Below are 19,845 nucleotides of genomic sequence, written 5' to 3'. Positions count from 1 at the left end.
AATGATTGATATTTTTTCAATGTCAATAAAAGACATTTCCAGAACCTAAACAAGTCAAATTTTTAAAAAGTTAACGTCAAGACATATCATACTCAAACTGCAGAAAATCAGAAAGAGAAAAAATCTTAGAAGCAATTAGAGAAAAAGGAATTGCCTTCAAAGCAGCAAGTTAGATAGTAGATTTAAACCCAAGTACATCCATGATTATATGTAAATAACTAAATGTTCTAGATAAAACACAAAGATTGTCATATTGTATTTTTAAAAGCCCCTTTTATATTTTTAAAAGAAATAAAAGGAAACAGAAAGTTGCAAGTAAAATGATAGAAAAAGAGATACACATATATATATAAATGAAAAATCAAAGTCATATAAAACTTACTATCTGTATAAGAAGTATCCAGAAAAGAAAGAATGAAGTAAGATTTGAGCAGGTGGAAGAAAAAAGAATAACATTCCTCGCTAGGTAGGAACATGAGAGTGGAAAAGAAGCTATGATTGAACTTTGAAGGTCTCTGAAAATTAGGAGTACACTTAGAGAAAGTACAACACTATTAAAATATCTTGACCTCTTTATACTATCTTGAGCAGAAGAGTGACACAACAAAGGCAGACCTGAATAAGGTTACTATTACAGTGTTACACACTATACTGGAAGGGAGAGAGAGAGAGATGACACCCCAGGCAAGATTAGTTTGGATGATGCTGTATTAATCCAGGTAAGGCAAGGGCCTGGTAGTAGCAGATGGGAAAGGGATGAACCTAGGAGGCATCTCAAGAAGACATATTTACATCAGTACTCCCTCTTTGAAACTTTAGCCAAAAAAAAAGTACTGTGCTTTTAAAAAGATAACTATTTTTGTCTCCTACCATTATAACTAATCTGAATTATATATTGATTCTACTAACTCGACCTAATAATATATACCTTAATATGGAACTTTTGTAAAAATAAAATACCAATGAGCTAACTGGCCTACATAAGGTGCAATGTGCACAATCCCTAATTACACATGACTTTTTCACTATTAAAACTACTAATAAGAAAAATAATCTATTTTTTTCCTTTTTGAATGCAGATGTACATAATATGAAGTTCTCTAATACCACAGTAACCCAAAAACTTTTTTATTTTCAAAAGCTCTTTACCAAGATGCTATTTACTAGCAGTGAACTCAAACAACTCACCAATGCTGGGTGGGCTACCATAATTAACTGGTGACTCAGGTGGTCTTCCACAGTGCAACGCAGCCAGAGCAGATCCTTTCCATACAACATGCTTGCAGCCTATTAAACACATGTATTTTTATGCATACAAAGAACACAAAAACAAAAGTGAGATAAAGAATGTCTGAATCCTATGAGAAAATTTTCATACTTTTATTTGTGCGTAGTAAAGACTGTCTTCCAGCTCCTAATAAAGTTTGTACTCCAGGAACACTTTGAGGAATTTCTTGTTCAAGAAGAGGTCCTAGTCGATGACATATTTGCAGCAAGTGATCAGGTGCTAAGTGTCTGTAATACTTCACCTATTATGTAAAAGACAAATATAGTATGTTTCAGTTTATCATTTTAATTTTCAAAATCTTTGAGCAACAATAAAAAAATTCATCCAAGTATAAAATGTTTTGCATATTTGATGTAAAGCAAATCTCCAGAATAATTAAGAATTAAAAACAACTGATAGTTGGTTATTAAAAAATTTAAGAACACTTAACACCCATGCTGAATTTCATAATTTACTAAAAATCTTACAGAGAGAAAGACAAAATTCCAACTGCTGCTTTAAATACCTTTCAACCATAAAATAAAGCTACCCACTATAAAAAGTGTGAGCGCTTTTGGAACAACTTCAAAATACTACTTAATTTATACCGGCATTTGAAACCATGATATGAAGTGCTAATATTTTTATTAGTCTTTCAGTAAATAAACAATATTCACAATCTAAATAAAATTATATTGGAAAAAATATTATTGTATTACTTTATAATTAGCTATCAAGTTAGAAAAAAAAGTCCACAGTAGTATCTAGTTCAGCTGTTCTCAAAGTATGTTTTGGGCACCCCTGGAGGTCCCTCAGATAAAACTTATGAATAATACTCTATTAGTTGTTTTTCACTTTTTCTCATGAATGCATGGTGGAGGTTTCCACAGGACACATAACATGTGATGTCTTAACAGACTGAATGCAGAAGCAGATAGGAAAATGTCTCTTCTATCAAGCCAGATATTAAAGATTCACAGAAATGTAAAACAATGCCATGCTCCTCACAGATTTGTTTCGTTTGGGAATAATTATTATAAAAATGTTACTTATATTAACATGAAATTAGTTTATTAGTATTATTTAATAGGTCTCTAACATATTATATGCTAAGTTTCTAATGTGGTAAATACCAATAGATTATAACCTACACAAATAAAGGAACTTCAATACATTTTAGTAAGCATAAAGGGGTCCTAAGACCAAGAAATTTGAAAACTGTTCCTCAAGTTTACCAAGTAATGGCAACTTTAACATGAATTCCTTTAGATAAGACTGATGTGGGGAGAGGTGAGATTTAAATCATTTCATTCCATCTTGCAATATCTGCTATACTCTAACTGCAGAAATCCATGAACGATATGTTTTTAAAGGTAGCTAATACTCATCCATCTAAACTGAAGCCAATAGGAGAAACCTACCTTGCTCTTTATCAAAATACACTCCTCCTTTCACAAAGATAACGTGGAGCCATACTGCCACACTTTGGTAAGATTATTTAAAACACCAGAGTTTGGCATACAGTAGGTGATAAGTCAGTAAAATGAGTATTTTTGTAAAAAGGAGTTCTAATAGAGTATGTATCATATGAATTATACATACTACCTCCTTGTTTTACAGTCAAAAAGCACACTGACATTGACGTCTCTGAGAAATCCTAAGATAATTTCCCAAACTCATTTAGCTACAGAATCCCTTTTTTCCCTAATAATATCTATCATATTCATCCAGAACATAGTTTAGGAAACACTAGTATGATTAGCTAAATAAAAAAGCATTTAGAAGAAAACTTACCAAAATGAGTTTTTAAAATCATATTTATACTTTTCTTTAATCGTCCCCAAAATAATTTATTTAAAAATAAAATTTAGAAGTCTAGAATACTTGTAAGGTTGCTTCCAGTTCTAAGATTGCAAATGATTATTTTAATGTGACTTAATTGATCAAAATTCCTTTTAAAAACTTTACTTTAAAGAAGATAGAAGTTCATTACTTATTAACTTCAGATGTGTGATGATGCTGTTTTAGTATCCTCTGGCAAAATATATTTTCAGGTCGTGAAACTGAACATCCTTACTGTAATATTCTATCTTTCAATAAATTATGAATCCACTCTGACTCAAGCTTTCTTCAGTGATTTAGAATGTTTGAATTTTTCAAAATCAACTTTTATTTTAAAGTTAGAAGAGATACTTCCAGTTCTTAAATTCCTTGTGCTTTCTCTGGCTTTTGAGACTTTATACAAGCTGATCCCTCTGCTGGCAATCTTGTCTTACCTGCTCACCTTTACACCTCATTCTCTTTCATGTCTCAGTCTATGTCTCACTCACTGCCTTCCATGACCTATTTACACCACCTGTGCCCCTTTTTGGACACTTTGTGTCCACAGCACATTATACTCCTCAAATGTCCCTTCATCCCTCTAGCACTGTGTGGTACTTACCACATTAATTGTTTTTAATATATTTTGATACTTAGACTTTTAAGAATCTAATGAGAGTTATGATCTTCTTCACCCCAAAAATATATAAGCCCTACCATTATCTGCCCTGTTTGGGGGGTTCATAAGACTCATGCACTATACTAAAATTGCCAGTTTACTTGTCTGTGTCCTGCATAAGGAGAGATTAGGCCATGTTTACCTCTGTCTACCCAATACCTAATGCAGTACTTACAGTTAAGTGCTTAATAAAGTTCTAGTTGGATAAACGAAGATTTAAGAATATGCAGAAACTACTGACTTCCCCATTCTCAAAAACCTCAAAACATTTTGTTAGCGCCTATCCCAGCACATAAAAATAGATGCAGTAAAATTTCTTTACATGGTATAATTCTTTATTCTAATAGTTTTGGGGCTGTTGTTTTTTGTTTGTTTGTTTGAGACAGAGTCGCCCTTTGTCGCCCAGGACGGAGTGCAATGGTGGGATCTCAGCTCACTGCAACCTCCGCCTCCCAGGTTCAAGTGATTTTCCCGCCTCAGCCTCCCAAGTAGCTGGAATTACAGGCGCCCACCACCTAACCTGGCTAATTTTTGTATTTTTAGTAAAGACGGGGTTTCGCCACGTTGACCAGGCTGGTCTCAAACTCCTGACCTCAAGTAATTCGTGCCCCCCCAGGCCTCCCAAGTGCTGGGATTACAGGCATGGGCCACAGCTATTAGATAATAGCTCTTATCTAATTGCAATTATCTAACAGCAATTCTAATAGTTTTAAAACACTTTTTAAAGAAAGCCATAGAACATGTCTTCAAACAAAATTTTAGACAAAACAGATTAAAGGTACTCAGAAAGTATTCTTACTTAAGTGGCATCAGGGAACACATATGTCAATGCTTGACTCTCTACTTGCTTCCTCTTAGCAGTCCCTGAGGTACCACCATGAAAGGGTCTCTGGAAAGAACAGTGGAAACAGACTAACAAACAATGCTATTATCCTCTCTTTCCCAAGAGTCCTCTTCCCCACCCCTCATTTTCTCAGCAGATGACCTAACCTACTTTACAGGAGAACCTTTAAAGCTGAAACTTTCTGTTTCTTCCCTATCAAACCTGTAAACCTAGCTACACCTGTACCAATTCTGTCTCTTAGTAACACAACTGTCCCTCTTAATATTTAAGATCCAGTCCCTCTACCTATGCTTTGAATCCTAACTTCTCTGACTGCATGGAAATCCTACACTATAAATTAGACCTCCACATTCTAGTATGTACACTAACTTCCTCTCAACCAACTCCTTCCCATCTACACCTACGTGTAAACATGCTCATTTTGCATTCACTTTAGGAAAAAACAAAAACCCTGCCTAACTGCTCTTATCCAACACCTACCCATGCCCAAATATCCTGGCTACCCCTTTCCCATTCTCTTCCTCTCCGGAAACATGTTTTTAAAATAATGGTCCATAGTCCATCTCATTTCATATCCAGTCCTCTCCTCAACCTACTCCATACTAGCTCCCACATTCATGAATTTACAAAAAATAGCTCTTATCAAAAGATCACCTTCAATTATCAATAACTCCAATAAGCATTTTAAAATCTGTATCTTATTTAATGTCCCATAATATTTCACCTAAGTGTTGAACACTTCCTCATTTGCAAACTATCTTCTCTTAACTTTTGTGACACTCCTTGGCTTGCTTTCTTCCTCTCCAACCATTCCTTCTCATTTTTCTTTTAGGTTTATCCTCCTCTATATAGCCATTAAATAGTGAAGTTCCTTAAGATCCTGGGTACCAGAGTCCAGTGCCGATCCTCTTTTCTTCTCACTATATACTCTCTCCTTGGACAACTGTTGTAACAATAACTTCCAAACTTCTATTTATAGCAAGGACTTGCATATCAAAGTTTCTTAAAACAGCTCTCTAGAGCCCCAAAGCATCTGACACTCAACATATGCAAAACTGAATTGATGGATCCTCATGAAAACATTCCCCACTAAAGTGTTCCCTACCTTGGTGGATGTCAACCCCATCTTTTCCAATCTTAGAAGACAGAAACCAAGAAGCTGCATTTTTTACACAGCCTATTCCTTCTTCCTTCCCATCATATTCCCAATATCCAAACAGTCACCAAGTTCAACTTAATTTTTCCTTCCTATTTTTAAATCCATCTACCTGTATCTCCATAATAGTCCAAGTTCAAATAATCTTTGCAATAAACGCCTACCTTTCCCAAATGCATTCACACCCCATCTATTCTCTATACTGCAATTAGAATGTTCTTTCCAAAATACCTATCGGATCAAGTCACCCCTATTTAAAACACTTCTGAGGCTTTCCTCCCTCTTTGGATAAAGATCCAAATCCTTAACTTGGTCTACCAGTCCAGAAATGCATGTATGGTCACTTCTTAATTTTCTAGCTTCACCTGGCACATTCCCAGTCCCTTTCCCCAACTCTCAGTTTTCACATTTCAACCACATGGCCTTCTTCCAGGTTATTTACGCACAATCTCTCTCTCCTGTCAGACTTTATCATATAGCATACACTCTGCATTTCCCCACACTTCCTTGCCCAGACAACTCTTCTATGTGTCTCAGATGTTCCCTCTAATGTAACTTCCTTTGTTTTTCTATCCTCTACACAATCTAAGTCTGTTTTCTTAGTTGCACACTTCCTGTGACTTTCCTTTATTAACTCATATATCAGCTTGCGATTACACATTTAAAAGTATAATTTAATGTTTTTCTATTTCACCATTAAATACAAAAGAGCAGGGGCCGTGAATCTTTTTTGCTCTCAACTATCTGTCTCTCTCTCTCTCACACACACACACACACAAACACACAGAACAAAAATATTTTTTAAAATAAAACAATCTTTTCTATTACCTTTTTCTAAACATTCTTTATAAACATATTAATCACATTCCTACTCATAAATATTAATACATTATTTACAGATACACATATGTGATTTTCAATTTTCTAGTAAGAACCCCATATCTTTAATATAAACTTAAGCTTTTAATTTAAATTAGCTTTTATTTCACTAGTAAATAATTAAAAGAAACATTTAAAATAATATAATAATAAAATCTCTGATCTATATTGTATGTAGTTTCTCAGCAATCTATCATACGATATTATTTCAGGGGAAAAATAACCCCTCAATAATCCCAAATTCTGATATACGAGTTACTTTCTGTGACCCTAGGTGCTTTCAAATTCTTAACATTCAACACATAAAAAGTATGACCAGATTATAAAGTCAATGTGATAAATAATACTAATATAGCTAACACATATTGGCTGCACACTGAATGCCAGGCCCTATGGTAAGTGTATAAGTTTTACATGGAACTACTCACAACTCTGAGAGGTATACACTATCGTTATTCCCATTCTATAAAAAAATTATAGAATTTATTTAAAAAGATATTGCAACCTTCCCAAGTTCACACACAGTGAGCAGATGAGTCAAACCATCGCAATCTAACACTGGACTCTACAATTCATACTATCACACAAATGACCTATTACCTCAAATATGTGTATATATCAATGTGCAAGATATAAGCAAGTCATACAACAGACATTTTGAATAGTTTTCAACACAGACATTAAAGGGAACCAGAAAAAGAGAAACATTTCACGGTTCACTTTCACTACTAAGGAAACTAACATAAAAGCATAAATTTCTATAGGTAAAAGGGAACACTTTAAAAAATTCTAAGGGTAAAAGTAGAAGATAAAACTAAAATATTTATAAGATTATGCTGCTATACCCTTAATTTAAAATTAGAAAGTAAAAACAGATTAAAGAGTTAATAACAAATTTATTATTACTATTTTTAAAATTCCCCCAAGAATGCCCATGTATCAGTAGTGCTCAAAACTTTTTAAACTCATCCACCCCCATTTTGTTTTCATTTGTTTTTTAAGGGGGCGGGGGGGGGTCTCGCTCTGTCACCAAGGCTAGGGGACAGTGACACAGTCAAAGCTCACTGCAGCCTCAAATACCTGGGTTCAAACGATCCTCCCACCTCAGTCTCCAGAGCAGCTGAGACTACAGGTGCATTACATCACTTCTAATTTTTGTTTTATTTTTTTAGAGACAGCATCTCTCTATGTTGCCCAGACTGGTCTGGAACTCCCGGCTTCAAGTGATCCTCCTGCCTCAGCCTCTCAAGTAGCTAGGATTACAGGTATGAGCCACCATGCCTAGCTCTCATCCCTTTTTGATGAACAAAACATTTTCTCTCCTCCAATAAGATGCAAGAATGGGCCTTATGGATGTAAATCCTGATGCCATTCCACTGAGATTCACACTTCTACTGTCTAAACCAGGGGGCTAGTCAGAGCTTTTTCAAACTTATGTCCCTTCCACCTCCATTCTCAATTGAGTTGCTTGCTATGGGAACAACAATCTTTGGTTAACCGTCCGTCCATTTTAATCCTTTTTCATGGTTAAAATCTGAATTAGCCAAAGGTATCCTTTTGGTAAAATATGTTATACTATTTAGAGTAGAAGTCAGCGAACATTTGTAAACATCATATGGTAAATATGTGAGGCTTTAAGAATAACATAGTACCTCCATTGCATGTTCTTATTTTTTAAAAAACAATTCTTTAAAAATGCAATAACCATGCTTAGCTTGATGGCCTTCCAAAAACAGATCTCCTGCACAATTTACCCACAGCAGCCATTAGTTTACCACTCCCTGATTAAAAGAATGATTCATGGTTCTAAACGTTTCCATCAGCAAGAACAAAAGAATTCTGTGAAACAGCAGCAACTCTGTTCATTACTTGTCCATCTTGGCCCAAGTTATAAATCTGTATCATCCATTTTTCAGATCATATATATAAAATGTTTCTTAAATTATCCATTGCAATTTGAACAAAAGGGTCATCTTCTGAGAATGTGAATTATAATATTGAAGAAACAAGAAAAGAAACTGAGCTATTTGAGAGGTTTATTATCCTGCATTTTTGGCTAAACCAACATTTTCTGACAGTATGCTCCTTCATATAAACAGACATCCTTCCCAGCCAAAAAAAATTTGCCATTATCTCAGTGAAAGGTATTGTTAAAAGGCAAGTGTCATTAGTGGGAAGAAAATATAACGGATCTAGGAGCCGCTGCATTCTACCAGACATACTGTCACTAAGAACTCTACTCAGTTTGTAAAGAAACGGTCAGGAATTTAAAATGCGAAATCTTACCGGTCATGGTAGCTCATGCCTGTAATCCCAGCACTTTGGGAGGCTGAGGTAGGTGGATCACTTGAGGTCAGGAGTTCAAGAGCAGCCCTGCCAGCATGGTGAAACCCTCTACCAAAAATACAAAAATTAGCCAGACATGGTGGCACACACCTTTAGTCCCAGATACTTGGGAGGCTGAAGCATGAGAATTGTTTGAATCCTGGAGACAGAGGTTGCAGTGAGCCGAGATCACGCCACTGCACTCCAGTCTGAGTGACAGAGCAAGACTCTGTCTCAAAAAAACAACAACAACAACAAAAAAAAATCCCCAAGAAATCTCAAGTCACACAGCCTGGGTTTAAAGTTGCTAAGGCTGAGGATGAGAAAAACATTTACTCTTTCTAAGCCTCAGTGTCCTCATCTGTATGACTGGTATCACAACAGTCACCACCCTGGAAAGTAGTCATAAATTACTAAATTAAACCATATAAGGCAGTTAATACTGTACCTAAAAGTTGGCTGTTACTTTAATTACATTCTATATTACATATTACATCTACATAATGACTTTTCATCTTAAACAAAATCTTTGTAAACCTAAATAGGAAAAAAACTTGAGCATCTTTTTAACAACCTTTTCAAAGTGATGTTAGATCAATATATTCATTCCAATTATTTGATTTAGCTGTGAAGACCTAGAAGTGCCTTTCTCTCCTGTAGCATATAATTATTATGAAAATAAGACCCTGCTGTTTGGCACCAGTATCATCTGTCTAACTAGGCTTTCACTTCATCTTTAGGTTCTGAACATCTAATTGGTTCTAAAAAGTCACTTTTTCAGATCTTCTCACATCTATTCTCTCACAGTTTTGTCAGATATAAGAGGCTAGTTACACTTCTGCTATTATGTTTTTGAGTTCTAAAAGGCGAGTTTATTGGAATACAGTTATTTGTATACTATTGTAGCATATAAACAAAATTATAGAAATACAATATATTGTATATATTATTTATTATATAAAACATATATAATATACAATATATAAATATAAATTTATAGAAACATTACGTGATAATTAATTACTGTGTAAGGCCTGTTATTAAAATCCCAGCCTCTAAAATTCTAAAAACATCCAATCTTATAATGACAAATCTGTTACTAACAGTGTGAGTTAAATTATCTTCTTTAAAGCAAGAATGCATTTTCTGATTTGTTAACTGTAATAGCTTCTCCACAGAAAAACAGAGTACTTACTTTGTGCTGAGTGTTCTAAAAATTTATTTATCTTCATAAGCACATAAACTTAAGTATTCTCCCTATTTCATACATAAAGAAAACTGAAGTTCGAAGGCAGCAGTTTGTCTGAGGGCACACATTTGGAGAACAGGAGAAATAGTAATCAAACCCAGGTCTCTTGATTCCAAGTTTACTGTTATTTTTATCATGTTACAGCTTCCTTATTAGAACTTTAGTTTTCTCCCCACTGACACACAGATTTGACTAAAAACTTAACAGAACCCATATAAGTCAGTTCAAGTTAAGTCCTCTAAGCTGGGTAACTATTCTTAGAAGGCCCCTTAGATGCCTATTATTTCTTTGTAATTATAATAAAATATAGAACCTTATTAAGTGTCAAAATTAATCTTGGTGGTCTATTTGCTCAAGGAATTGTGAATAAACAAGCTTCAAAGAATGTGTCATATTCAGAATTTAGTCAACTGTTAAGAATTCATTTAGATAATAGTTCAGTTTACATTATCAATACAATTACCAATACAAATTTGTCATTTAAAGAAAATACAATACTAAAAGAAAAACAAAGAAAATGCAATACTACTCTTCCAAATTTTATTCATCATAAACCAATCAAATCTTCCTAAAAAAAAAAAAAAGAGACTCTATTCAGAATTGAGGTTTCCATAAACCAAAGCAGGGATGCTTCATAAAAAATAATTTAAAAAACAAAATGACAACATTTAATTGCTTAAAATAACAAATTTTCAAGTTTTGATTTTTAAGTCGTCATATGTGCTAATTTGCATACTTTTAAAATTCCTTTAAAACATTACTAGCAAAATATTAAATTCAAATCTAGGAATCTGCTGAAAAGTTACTGTGTATTAATTTAAAGATGAAAAATCCTTTAACTGCTTATACTAACGCCAACGTAAATAATCTTCAAAGATCAGTTTCATTTTTAATGTTTCAGTTTCAAGCACAGTACTCAAAATAACATAATTCTTATGCAACGACAGCAAAGTTGTTTCAGACAACGGATGTTTCACTAAGTTGCCTAGAATGTAGTGTCTCTACACCCAAAAACTAAATCAGAGTCAAACACGAGATACATATTTCTTGCATTATACTATAACCTTTGCCAAGACAAGTTACATGCCTTTTTCCATTCATGACAGAGACCAAATAGACCATGACATATGACCACAGGTCAGCTGCAGTCCAGAACACAGTCATCCTCCAACATTCATGGGGGAATGGTTCCAGGAAACCCCCACACCAAAATCAAAATCCAGGATGCTCAAATTCCTCATATAAAATGGCACAGTGTTTTCATATAACCTATACACTCCTCCTGCACACTTTAAATCATCTCTAGATTACTTACAATACTTAATACAATGTAAATGTTATGTAAATAATTGTTACACTGTATTTTTAAAATTTTTTGTATTTTGTTTTCTAAACTATTTTGATCTACAGTTGAATTCACAGATGTGACACCTGCAGATAAGGCAGGCCTGCTGTACATGAATTCTTCCTGTGTCTCTGCTGCAAAAAAACCTGCCATACCCATCTGTACTGCCATGGATAACCTAAGAGTTACCTATACCACACATCTCATTCTCCTTACAATTTAGTTTTAACATAAGCAGAAGTTGCATTTGACTATGTTGCCACCTAAATTTTCTTATCAAAAACTTCTCATTCAACCATCCTTTCCTTACCTGTGATGCCTAAGCTCAAATATGGCTGTTTTTGAGTGTGTAAGGTAAATAACTAAAGGAGGACCTGTCTCACAACTGATGATTGCCTTCTCTGTGGTAACTTCTCAACTTAAATTCATCACTATTCAATACGATAACAAGTTTGTGATTTTTCAGTACCCTGCTTTATCAAATTCCACCAAGAAAAAACATGTTATCATTTTCACCAATTTGTTATAAAATACTTACACTCCTCTATATTCCATAGGTCCAATAACATTATTCATTGCAAAGTAATTTATTAACACTCACAATTTCCTCATAATTTCATCGACATAGCTTCTCAAAAACAAAATAATAGAAACTGAGAATGTTCACATTTAAAATGCCTTTCGCAAACTTTAAATTTGATTCCTATAATAGCCTTTGCCACTTTTAGATATAACCACAAAAGCAACTTAAATATCCTAAAATTAGCTGTTACAAATTTTTTTCTAAGTAAAAGTGCATTAAAATAGAAAGTTATTTTAAATAAGTATGTTTGGTATTCTCTGCCAACTAAAGCTTAGTATTACAGATATTTTTCTATGAATTCTGAAATTTACACAAGGAAACTACTAGTAAGAATGAAACTAATCTGTTTAGTATTACTTGTTCAGAGTAGTTGTACAAGATACAATTTTGTTACAATTCTGTAGTGACATGGTAAATACCCACAAAATTTGCGAAAGGGAAGAATGTCAATTGGCTTTAACTTTAGTAGAAGCTGCATTAGACTGTTATTATTATTTTCTTATTATTCATCCACGTTTCCAGATTATGAAAAAAAAAAGAAATCCAAAAACTAACAAAGAAATTCTAAATCAACTAAAAAACTGAAATTGATTAGGATTTATTTAACCTAAAGTTTTTCTTAAATTCTGTTTAAAATATATATAAACAGATTGACAAAATAGAAGTCATGACATCTCTTCTCCGACAGTTTCCAAAAAGAATATAAACTGTTGTGATGGTTGTAAATCTCGAAAATAACTGTATAGGAGGCAGATGCAATAGCCAAGTTCTCTTCATATATTCCTAAATGTCATTTGATGATTACCCAAAGAGAAAAAGCTTTGCATATTCTCTAATCAATTCAGGATTACGTCAACCACCCAAATTATTTCTTAATGTTCAGTGTTCCATAAAAACAAGTCACAGTAGAAATCAGTAGCAATATTTTTCCAGAGGTCTATGCACAATGCCTTAACCATGATTTATTTTTGGTATTTACTAAACATTTTTCCTTTATTTTTTAGGCCTGTTTCATCCTTGAGTCTATAAAGTAATTATATTAATAGTATCTTCCAAAGTTTTTTTTGTTTGTTTTCTTTTCTTGAGACAGGGTATCACTGTGTCGCCCAGGCTGGAGGGCAGCGGAATGGGACAGAGCTTACTGCAGCTTCAACTTCCCCAGGCTCAGGCGATCCTCTCACCTCAGCCTTTCGGTTAATTGGGATTACAGGCATGTGACACTACTACTAGCTAATTTTTTTTTAGTTTTTGTAGAGATGGCGTTTTCCATTTTATACAGGCTGTTCTCCAACTCATGGCCTCCCAAAGTACTGGGATTACAGGTGTGAGCCACCACACCCGGACTCTTCTGAAGTTTTAATGCAGTCTTTTTATACTGCAGATTCTATATTTAGAAAGTACATACATACTTGTTTCTGAAATAAAAATGTAAATGTTCTTCTTTTAAAATATTATAAAGATCTAAGTGGAACACTACTAAAGTTCTGATAATAGCACTACTAAAGTTCTGATAATAGCAAACCCAAACCCTTACATAGTACTTGATTTATGCCAGTTATTACTCACAGATCACACAAAGTAGAAGCTATTATTAGCCCATTTTACCGAATGGAAAACAGACTCCCTCAATACGATTCTGCCTCACAACAAATAAAAACCATTATAATTTGTGAAAGGCACACTCCAGCTCCCGCTTTATGTTCACACCGCTTTACAGTGAAGAATATTAACAATACAGTAAGCACTGCAATTAAAAATGTTTGTAATGCCTCAAATTTTAAAAAACGGTATAAGTATCAACAGAATAATTCTATTTGTAAGAAAGAACGAAGAATGCTCCTTCAGCCTCTCAGCAACATATTCACACCGAACATTTTATTCATCATATAACCCTTCACAACTAACATATTTTATTCATCACTATAACAACCTTGAGAGATTAAAGCTGTTTTAGAGACTACCATGCAAAGCTTCTATTTCATTGACACTCTACTAAAAAAGGAAATAGTAACTCTACTACACACATTTACTTTATTACATGTTCCCCCAACCCCAAAAAATTATAATAAGTGTTGAAAGAACTATGCTATCTTCAATATAGAATGGGAATCCCTAATTCTAAAGCATTTAATATGGTATCTTTTTTCCCCTGAAAGTTGTCTCTAGGTTTTATACCTTAACTTTCACATTAATCAGCATACACTAAATAAATGTATACCTAAGATACATACATAATTAAATCCTATCCACGGTTCCTATTCATCTCTGAATTTGAGACCACCAATAATGAAAACTAGTGCTTAAATTATGATGGAAATCATAGTAATTTTGGGGCATTTTACAACATAGTGTCTCAAATCATCTTTGCAACAAGAAATGAATTTACCACCAAAGAATGGCGCTATGAAAAGCATTTATATAATTTTGTAACCTACGTGATTTCTACTTTTCTGTGTTTTAGAAAATTAAGCTCTACAAATGAAATAAACTTAGTTCTTAAATACAATGTACTGCTATTTCTAGTTCAAAATCACAGATTTTCAGATTGAAAAAATTTCAATCCACTTATTTTTCAAATGAGATAACTGGGACAAAGAGAAATTCCATGACTTGCCCAAGATTACCTACAGGTTAACTGTCAGCAGAGCTTAAAACCACAATCCATATCTCCTGACTCCCAATCCTTTCACTAAAAAATGAAAAAAAAGAAAAAAGATTTCTAATAAAGTGGAATAATTTTAAGAAAGGCAAAATCACTATTTCACAAGGCAAAAAATAAATCATTTTAACAGCCTGGCAAAACATGAACTAGTTCTTGGTGGGAAAAAAGAGAAGTCTTCTAAGAAAAAATGCAATCAAGAGAGTCCCAAATCCGGTAAAATGCTTGAAAACTCTGCCTCTATATCTCATATATATGCAATCATCATTAAGTGACAACTAAAAGCAGACTTAATAAACTAACTAGATTCACTACTCAAACTAAGAAATAAACAAATGACAAAGCTTTCCTTCTGTCCAAAAAAAGTTTTTTTATTCTACAGTTTAAGAATTCTGATATTTGGAAAAAGTGCTCCTGTTCTTTAAAACATATCTCATATTTTTAAAAATGTAAAATCTAATTAAACGTATACCATAGCACCAAAAACCATTTTTAGCTTCCTATCCATTTACTTTGTTAAAAATGTTTTAAATCTTAAGGTAGATGGTGATAATTACAGTCATGTTTTAAACCAGAGACAGAAACAACCATAAGATATGAGCATTTCCTTTCTCAATCACACTTGAAATGAATGCATCAATTATAACCCGTAAACTTTTAAAACTGCTCTTAAAATTCTACTTTCCTCCTGAGTAAAATTCAACCATTGAGATTATAACTAGACTGACTACAGATGATCAGTGCCTATTTTTAAATTCACATGTACAAATATTACACCCCATTTTAAACAGCTATAATTTGAGGTTTTCTAGAAATTTCAATGTGATGTGATATATGAGTTTTCTCATTTAAAATATTGCTCAGTTTATTATTTAATATAACAAATCATTTCCAGGAAGAGTAGAAACTAAAGAAACTACAGTTTCACTCACCAAGTAATTTTCAAACCAATGTTAAATTCAATTCGATACACAACAACATAAAACTTTTTAAGTCATAAGAATTAAAATAATAGAAAATACTGTACAAGATACTTTACATGTGCTGACTTAGATATAAAACAGCAAGATCTACTATTGAACAAAAAAATCCAGTGTTCCTAATGTTTTTAGACCTAAATCTCAACTAAAAAGGTGAAATAAAGTTAATTCACACACCTAGATACACAGTTTGATGGATGAGAAAGCACCTCAAATGGTACCTTGCATCCAGTAGAGAGTAAGCAATATGCTGAATGAATGAAAAGAGTCAAAGAACACCAAGTTCTAATAAGATTTCTAAACTGATTGATGAGTATGCCAACATGACTGTTCCAGTAAAGAGAAAACTCCAAGCAAAAAAAACCACTTCCATTCAAAATAGGTGGATTTTGAGAATAATACACAGATAAAAAGAATGCTTATTGTATCTTAACTCTGAGATGCAGACTAGGGATAGAAATTCACTTTACCAATATTTCCTCCCCCCCACACTCCCCCCCAAAATTAAATTAACTCACAATCAAAATTGATAGCTCATTTTTACTGGAAAAAAAAAAAAAAGATATTCCTACGAGGATTAGCCATTACCATAATTTAGCCAGATACCATTAAGCTGCTTCATTTAAAAAATATAACATTACCAAAAGATTTCAAGAAAACGCAGCAATCCTCCGTGACTGAAGGTTTGTGGGTTTTTAAGAGATGCACAGATGTAAAAGCAGATGCAAAGATGAGTTTTGTAAAACCTGCCCCATCTTAAAAATGGAGTATTATAACCTTTGTGATAATTTTTTCAAATAGCAAGGAAGATATGTAAATTCACTGAAGACTTCTATCAAATATTTGTAAACCTAAAAATTAATTTCAAATTAGTAAATCTTGGAGTTTACTTCCAGTTCCATTCACTTTGGCCAAGAATTCAATGAAAGTATCCCAAATCACTCCTTGAAAACTAACACACGTTCAGTGTGAAAATTACACTGTTAAATCTCCATTAGATGTATTAAACCTCAGTACCCTTGCTTATTTCAACAGCCATGAGCGGTTATCAACAACTTAGATTAAATCACAAGAGATTTATACACAAAAGTTAAGAAATATACTACATTAAAAAAAAGGCCATTATAATCATGTCCTGCCCTCACCTCACAAAAGACACTCATTCTAAGCTCGCTGAAACTTCCTAGTCATTAGAGAAGTTCTGATGAAGTAACATTAGTAATTATGACTATCTCAAAACAGTTACAAAAGCCTCATAAAAATCAACGCACTACATAAATTTCAAAGGCTTAGTGTGCCCGGTGCGACTGCTTTAACTGCCCCACACACACATATTCACACAACGAATCTCTATCAGTTTAGGAGAAAATGTTATAGATAACATAGCTCCTTTAAGGTAACTTCCAATCACATTACTGAAGTGATAGGTCCACTTCTGAAAAGCAGTTTTTAAAGATTCCTAACATACTCATTTTGACAACCCACAAAATTAAGAAAAAGGTCTTTTTTAAGCTACTAAACAAAATATGTCCCAATGTAAGCACAACTTTTACTGGCCGAGTTCCATCCCACAGTAAATATGTGGACAAAAATCAAAACTCTTCAGTGTACTCCAATAATAGTTTTTAATTAAACGAGAGGCATACCATAAGAATTAGAAAAAGCCTACTAAACTTCTGGTTTTAGGGAATTAGAGGCTTTACATTTCTGCAAAGATGTGTTTTAGTAAATGCAAGACGAATCACTGACCAACTATCATCACACATCAGAACCCTTCCAACAAAAAACCTAGGACTGAATTTAGGGAAAACAAAATAAACGATAGAGGAGGAAAAAAAATAATGTCTTGCCACGGTACCGCAGCCGCTCGATAGCCTGCTTGTGAAATGCTAATGCCACTTCGGAGCAGTTAGTCACCAGCTATTGTGTAGGGCAGGAGAAAGCCGAGCCGGCCGCGCGTGCAGAGCAAGCAAGCGAACGAGCGAGCGCGCTCTCTCCCTTCGCGCCGCTCCCGCCGCCGCCGACTCTCGCGCGCCCCCGCGCCCGCACGGACGCGCGCGCCGGCCCCTCCTCCTCCGGCCTTGCACTGCACAACACTCATGACGTATCTTTATTTCTAGCACATTAACAAAATATCACAAATAAATTGTCCGCAGCCCCTGCGGCCCCGGAGTACGAGTACCCCCGGCCACTGGCCCCCGCAGACCCCTCGCCGGCCTCCCAACCCTCCCCGTGGCCTTTGGAGCTTTCACGTTCTAGGGCCAAGTTTTTGTCTCTGTAAAAAATTGCGGGAAATTCAATTTTTATTCGACTCAGGGAAAAGTTTCTTTGCTCTGCGACGTGAATGTCTCACCAGATTCTGGTAGGTCCTGGGATGCTCCTTCCCGGTCCAGTCTGTACGCCGGGGCAGCAGCTGCGGGGAGAGGACACCCCGTGAGCTCGGCCCCCGGCCCCTGCCCGCCCGCTCCCCTCCCCCGCCCGCCCCGCGCCCCGGCGGGGACCCCCGAGCCCCGCGCCCCGCGCCCTGGCGGCGGCGGCAGCGACGGCGCAGCGGCCCAGGGGCGGCCGCGCGGCGGCGGGACGCGCCGGGCCGCCGCCGCCCTTACCTCCTTCTCGGCCACCTCCCGGATCAGCACCTGCAACAACAAAGCGGGGAGAGCTGAGCCCCGCGCCCCGGGCCGCGGCCCCGCAGCCGCCGCCTCCCTCCCCCACGCCCGCGAGCAGCGAGCGCCGGCCCGGCCCGCGCCGCGCGCCGCCGTACCTGAGCCGCCTGCTGACAGGGTCCATCTTCCAGGAACCGGGCGATGAGGAAGTAGAGCTCTGCGCGGGAGAGAGGGACGGGGAGACACACAGGCTGAGCGGCCGGGCGGCGGGGGGCGGGGGACCGCGGGCGGAATCGCCCGGTGCCAGCGGCCCCGGCAGCCCCCCGACTTACCCGATCGCAGCTCCGAGAGGCCTTTCCTCTCACAAGACATGTTTATGGGTCACTTCAGGGCCACCGACGGGACACCCCGCCGCCGAGGGGAAGCGGGGACGGTGCCGCCGCCTGCCCTATAGCTGTCAGTGTGTGTTCACGAGCCGAGCCTCGGCTCCACCATTCAAGCAACGGCGGCGGAGGCGGAGGAGGAGGAGGAGGAAACAACAACTCTCAGGCAGCGGCTACGGCTGTGGCCGCCTCCGCCGCGGATCCCTCCGCCGCAGAAAGGAGTCCGCCGCCTTCGCGGCCCCGGGCTCGGCCCCGGCCCTGGCCCGCGCACTCGCCCCCCGTCGCTAAAAAAGGAGTGCCTCCGACCCTTCGTCCCCAGCGCTCCGCACCCGGCGCGGCGCGACCCCCACCCGCTCCTCCCCGCAGGGCGTGCGATTTATTTATTTATTTCCAGCCGGAGAAGATGTCGGAGCCCAAGCCGCCGGTTGGCTGGAAGGCGCTTTCTCTGTGGAGGCCGATAGTGGCAGGGAGGGGGCCGGGGACGGCTCCGCGGAGGGATCTGACGCACACGGAGCCGCAGCACAGGCTCTATTCAGCGGCGCTGGCTGGAGCTGAGATGGAAGTTAGTTTCTATGTAGCAGAAATAGGAAACAAATGAAGCAAAACTGCCCAAAGAGGGGAAATGCCCCAAGGATGGGTCTCACTCACGCGCGTACACAGACACACACGCAGAGAGCACTCACGCTGGGCAAGCTCGGGATCGCGCTACCCTGCCCGAGTTGAATGATAGTGTTTGGTTTCTGTCTCTTGCCATGTGCATGTGTATAAATGCTGCGGATTGGCATCTGTGTAAGTCTTGTCCTGCGTTATTTCTGCAGCCTGTGCAAGTGTTGTGTAATTTATTGGAGTGCTGTATATTGCAATAGAGGTTTGGGCTGCTTTTTGTTAAGCACTTGCGTTTTGCAGACCCGTTATTTGCTGAAGCCACCTCTGCATATTTCTTTTATTACTGCCATTGCCTTTGGCGTACGTTTTTTAAATGTTTTTTATTGTTAAACGGGCAAAGCGAACTCTTGATTTGTACTTCAGATACTCTTTTTCCTTATTACAAAAAGGCTAGTGATGGCTAATT

General features: G+C 36.8%; 1 protein-coding gene across 4 annotated transcripts in view; it reads right to left on the bottom strand.

The window, feature by feature from the left end:
• Window positions 1-18,906, bottom strand: part of PHIP (pleckstrin homology domain interacting protein) — a 136,148-nt gene extending 117,242 nt beyond the window's left edge. For all 4 annotated transcript variants that reach the window (XM_077999713.1, XM_015136812.3, XM_077999714.1 and 1 more), the window contains exons 1-6: window positions 18,723-18,906; window positions 18,549-18,607; window positions 18,394-18,423; window positions 18,141-18,200; window positions 1,379-1,529; window positions 1,189-1,287 (exon numbers count right to left, since the gene is read on the bottom strand). In XM_077999713.1, the coding sequence (XP_077855839.1) occupies window positions 1,189-1,287; window positions 1,379-1,529; window positions 18,141-18,200; window positions 18,394-18,423; window positions 18,549-18,607; window positions 18,723-18,762 (439 nt within the window). In that variant the 5' untranslated portion in view covers window positions 18,763-18,906. The remainder of the gene's footprint in view (window positions 1-1,188; window positions 1,288-1,378; window positions 1,530-18,140; window positions 18,201-18,393; window positions 18,424-18,548; window positions 18,608-18,722) is intronic.
• Window positions 18,907-19,845: the final 939 nt, after the last annotated feature.

This window comes from Macaca mulatta, chromosome 4 (assembly GCF_049350105.2).
Source record: "Macaca mulatta isolate MMU2019108-1 chromosome 4, T2T-MMU8v2.0, whole genome shotgun sequence".
Classification (NCBI taxonomy): Eukaryota; Metazoa; Chordata; class Mammalia; order Primates; family Cercopithecidae; genus Macaca; species Macaca mulatta.
The sequence above is the reverse complement of the archived record's forward strand: the minus strand, read 5'-3'. Positions and strand labels throughout refer to the sequence as shown.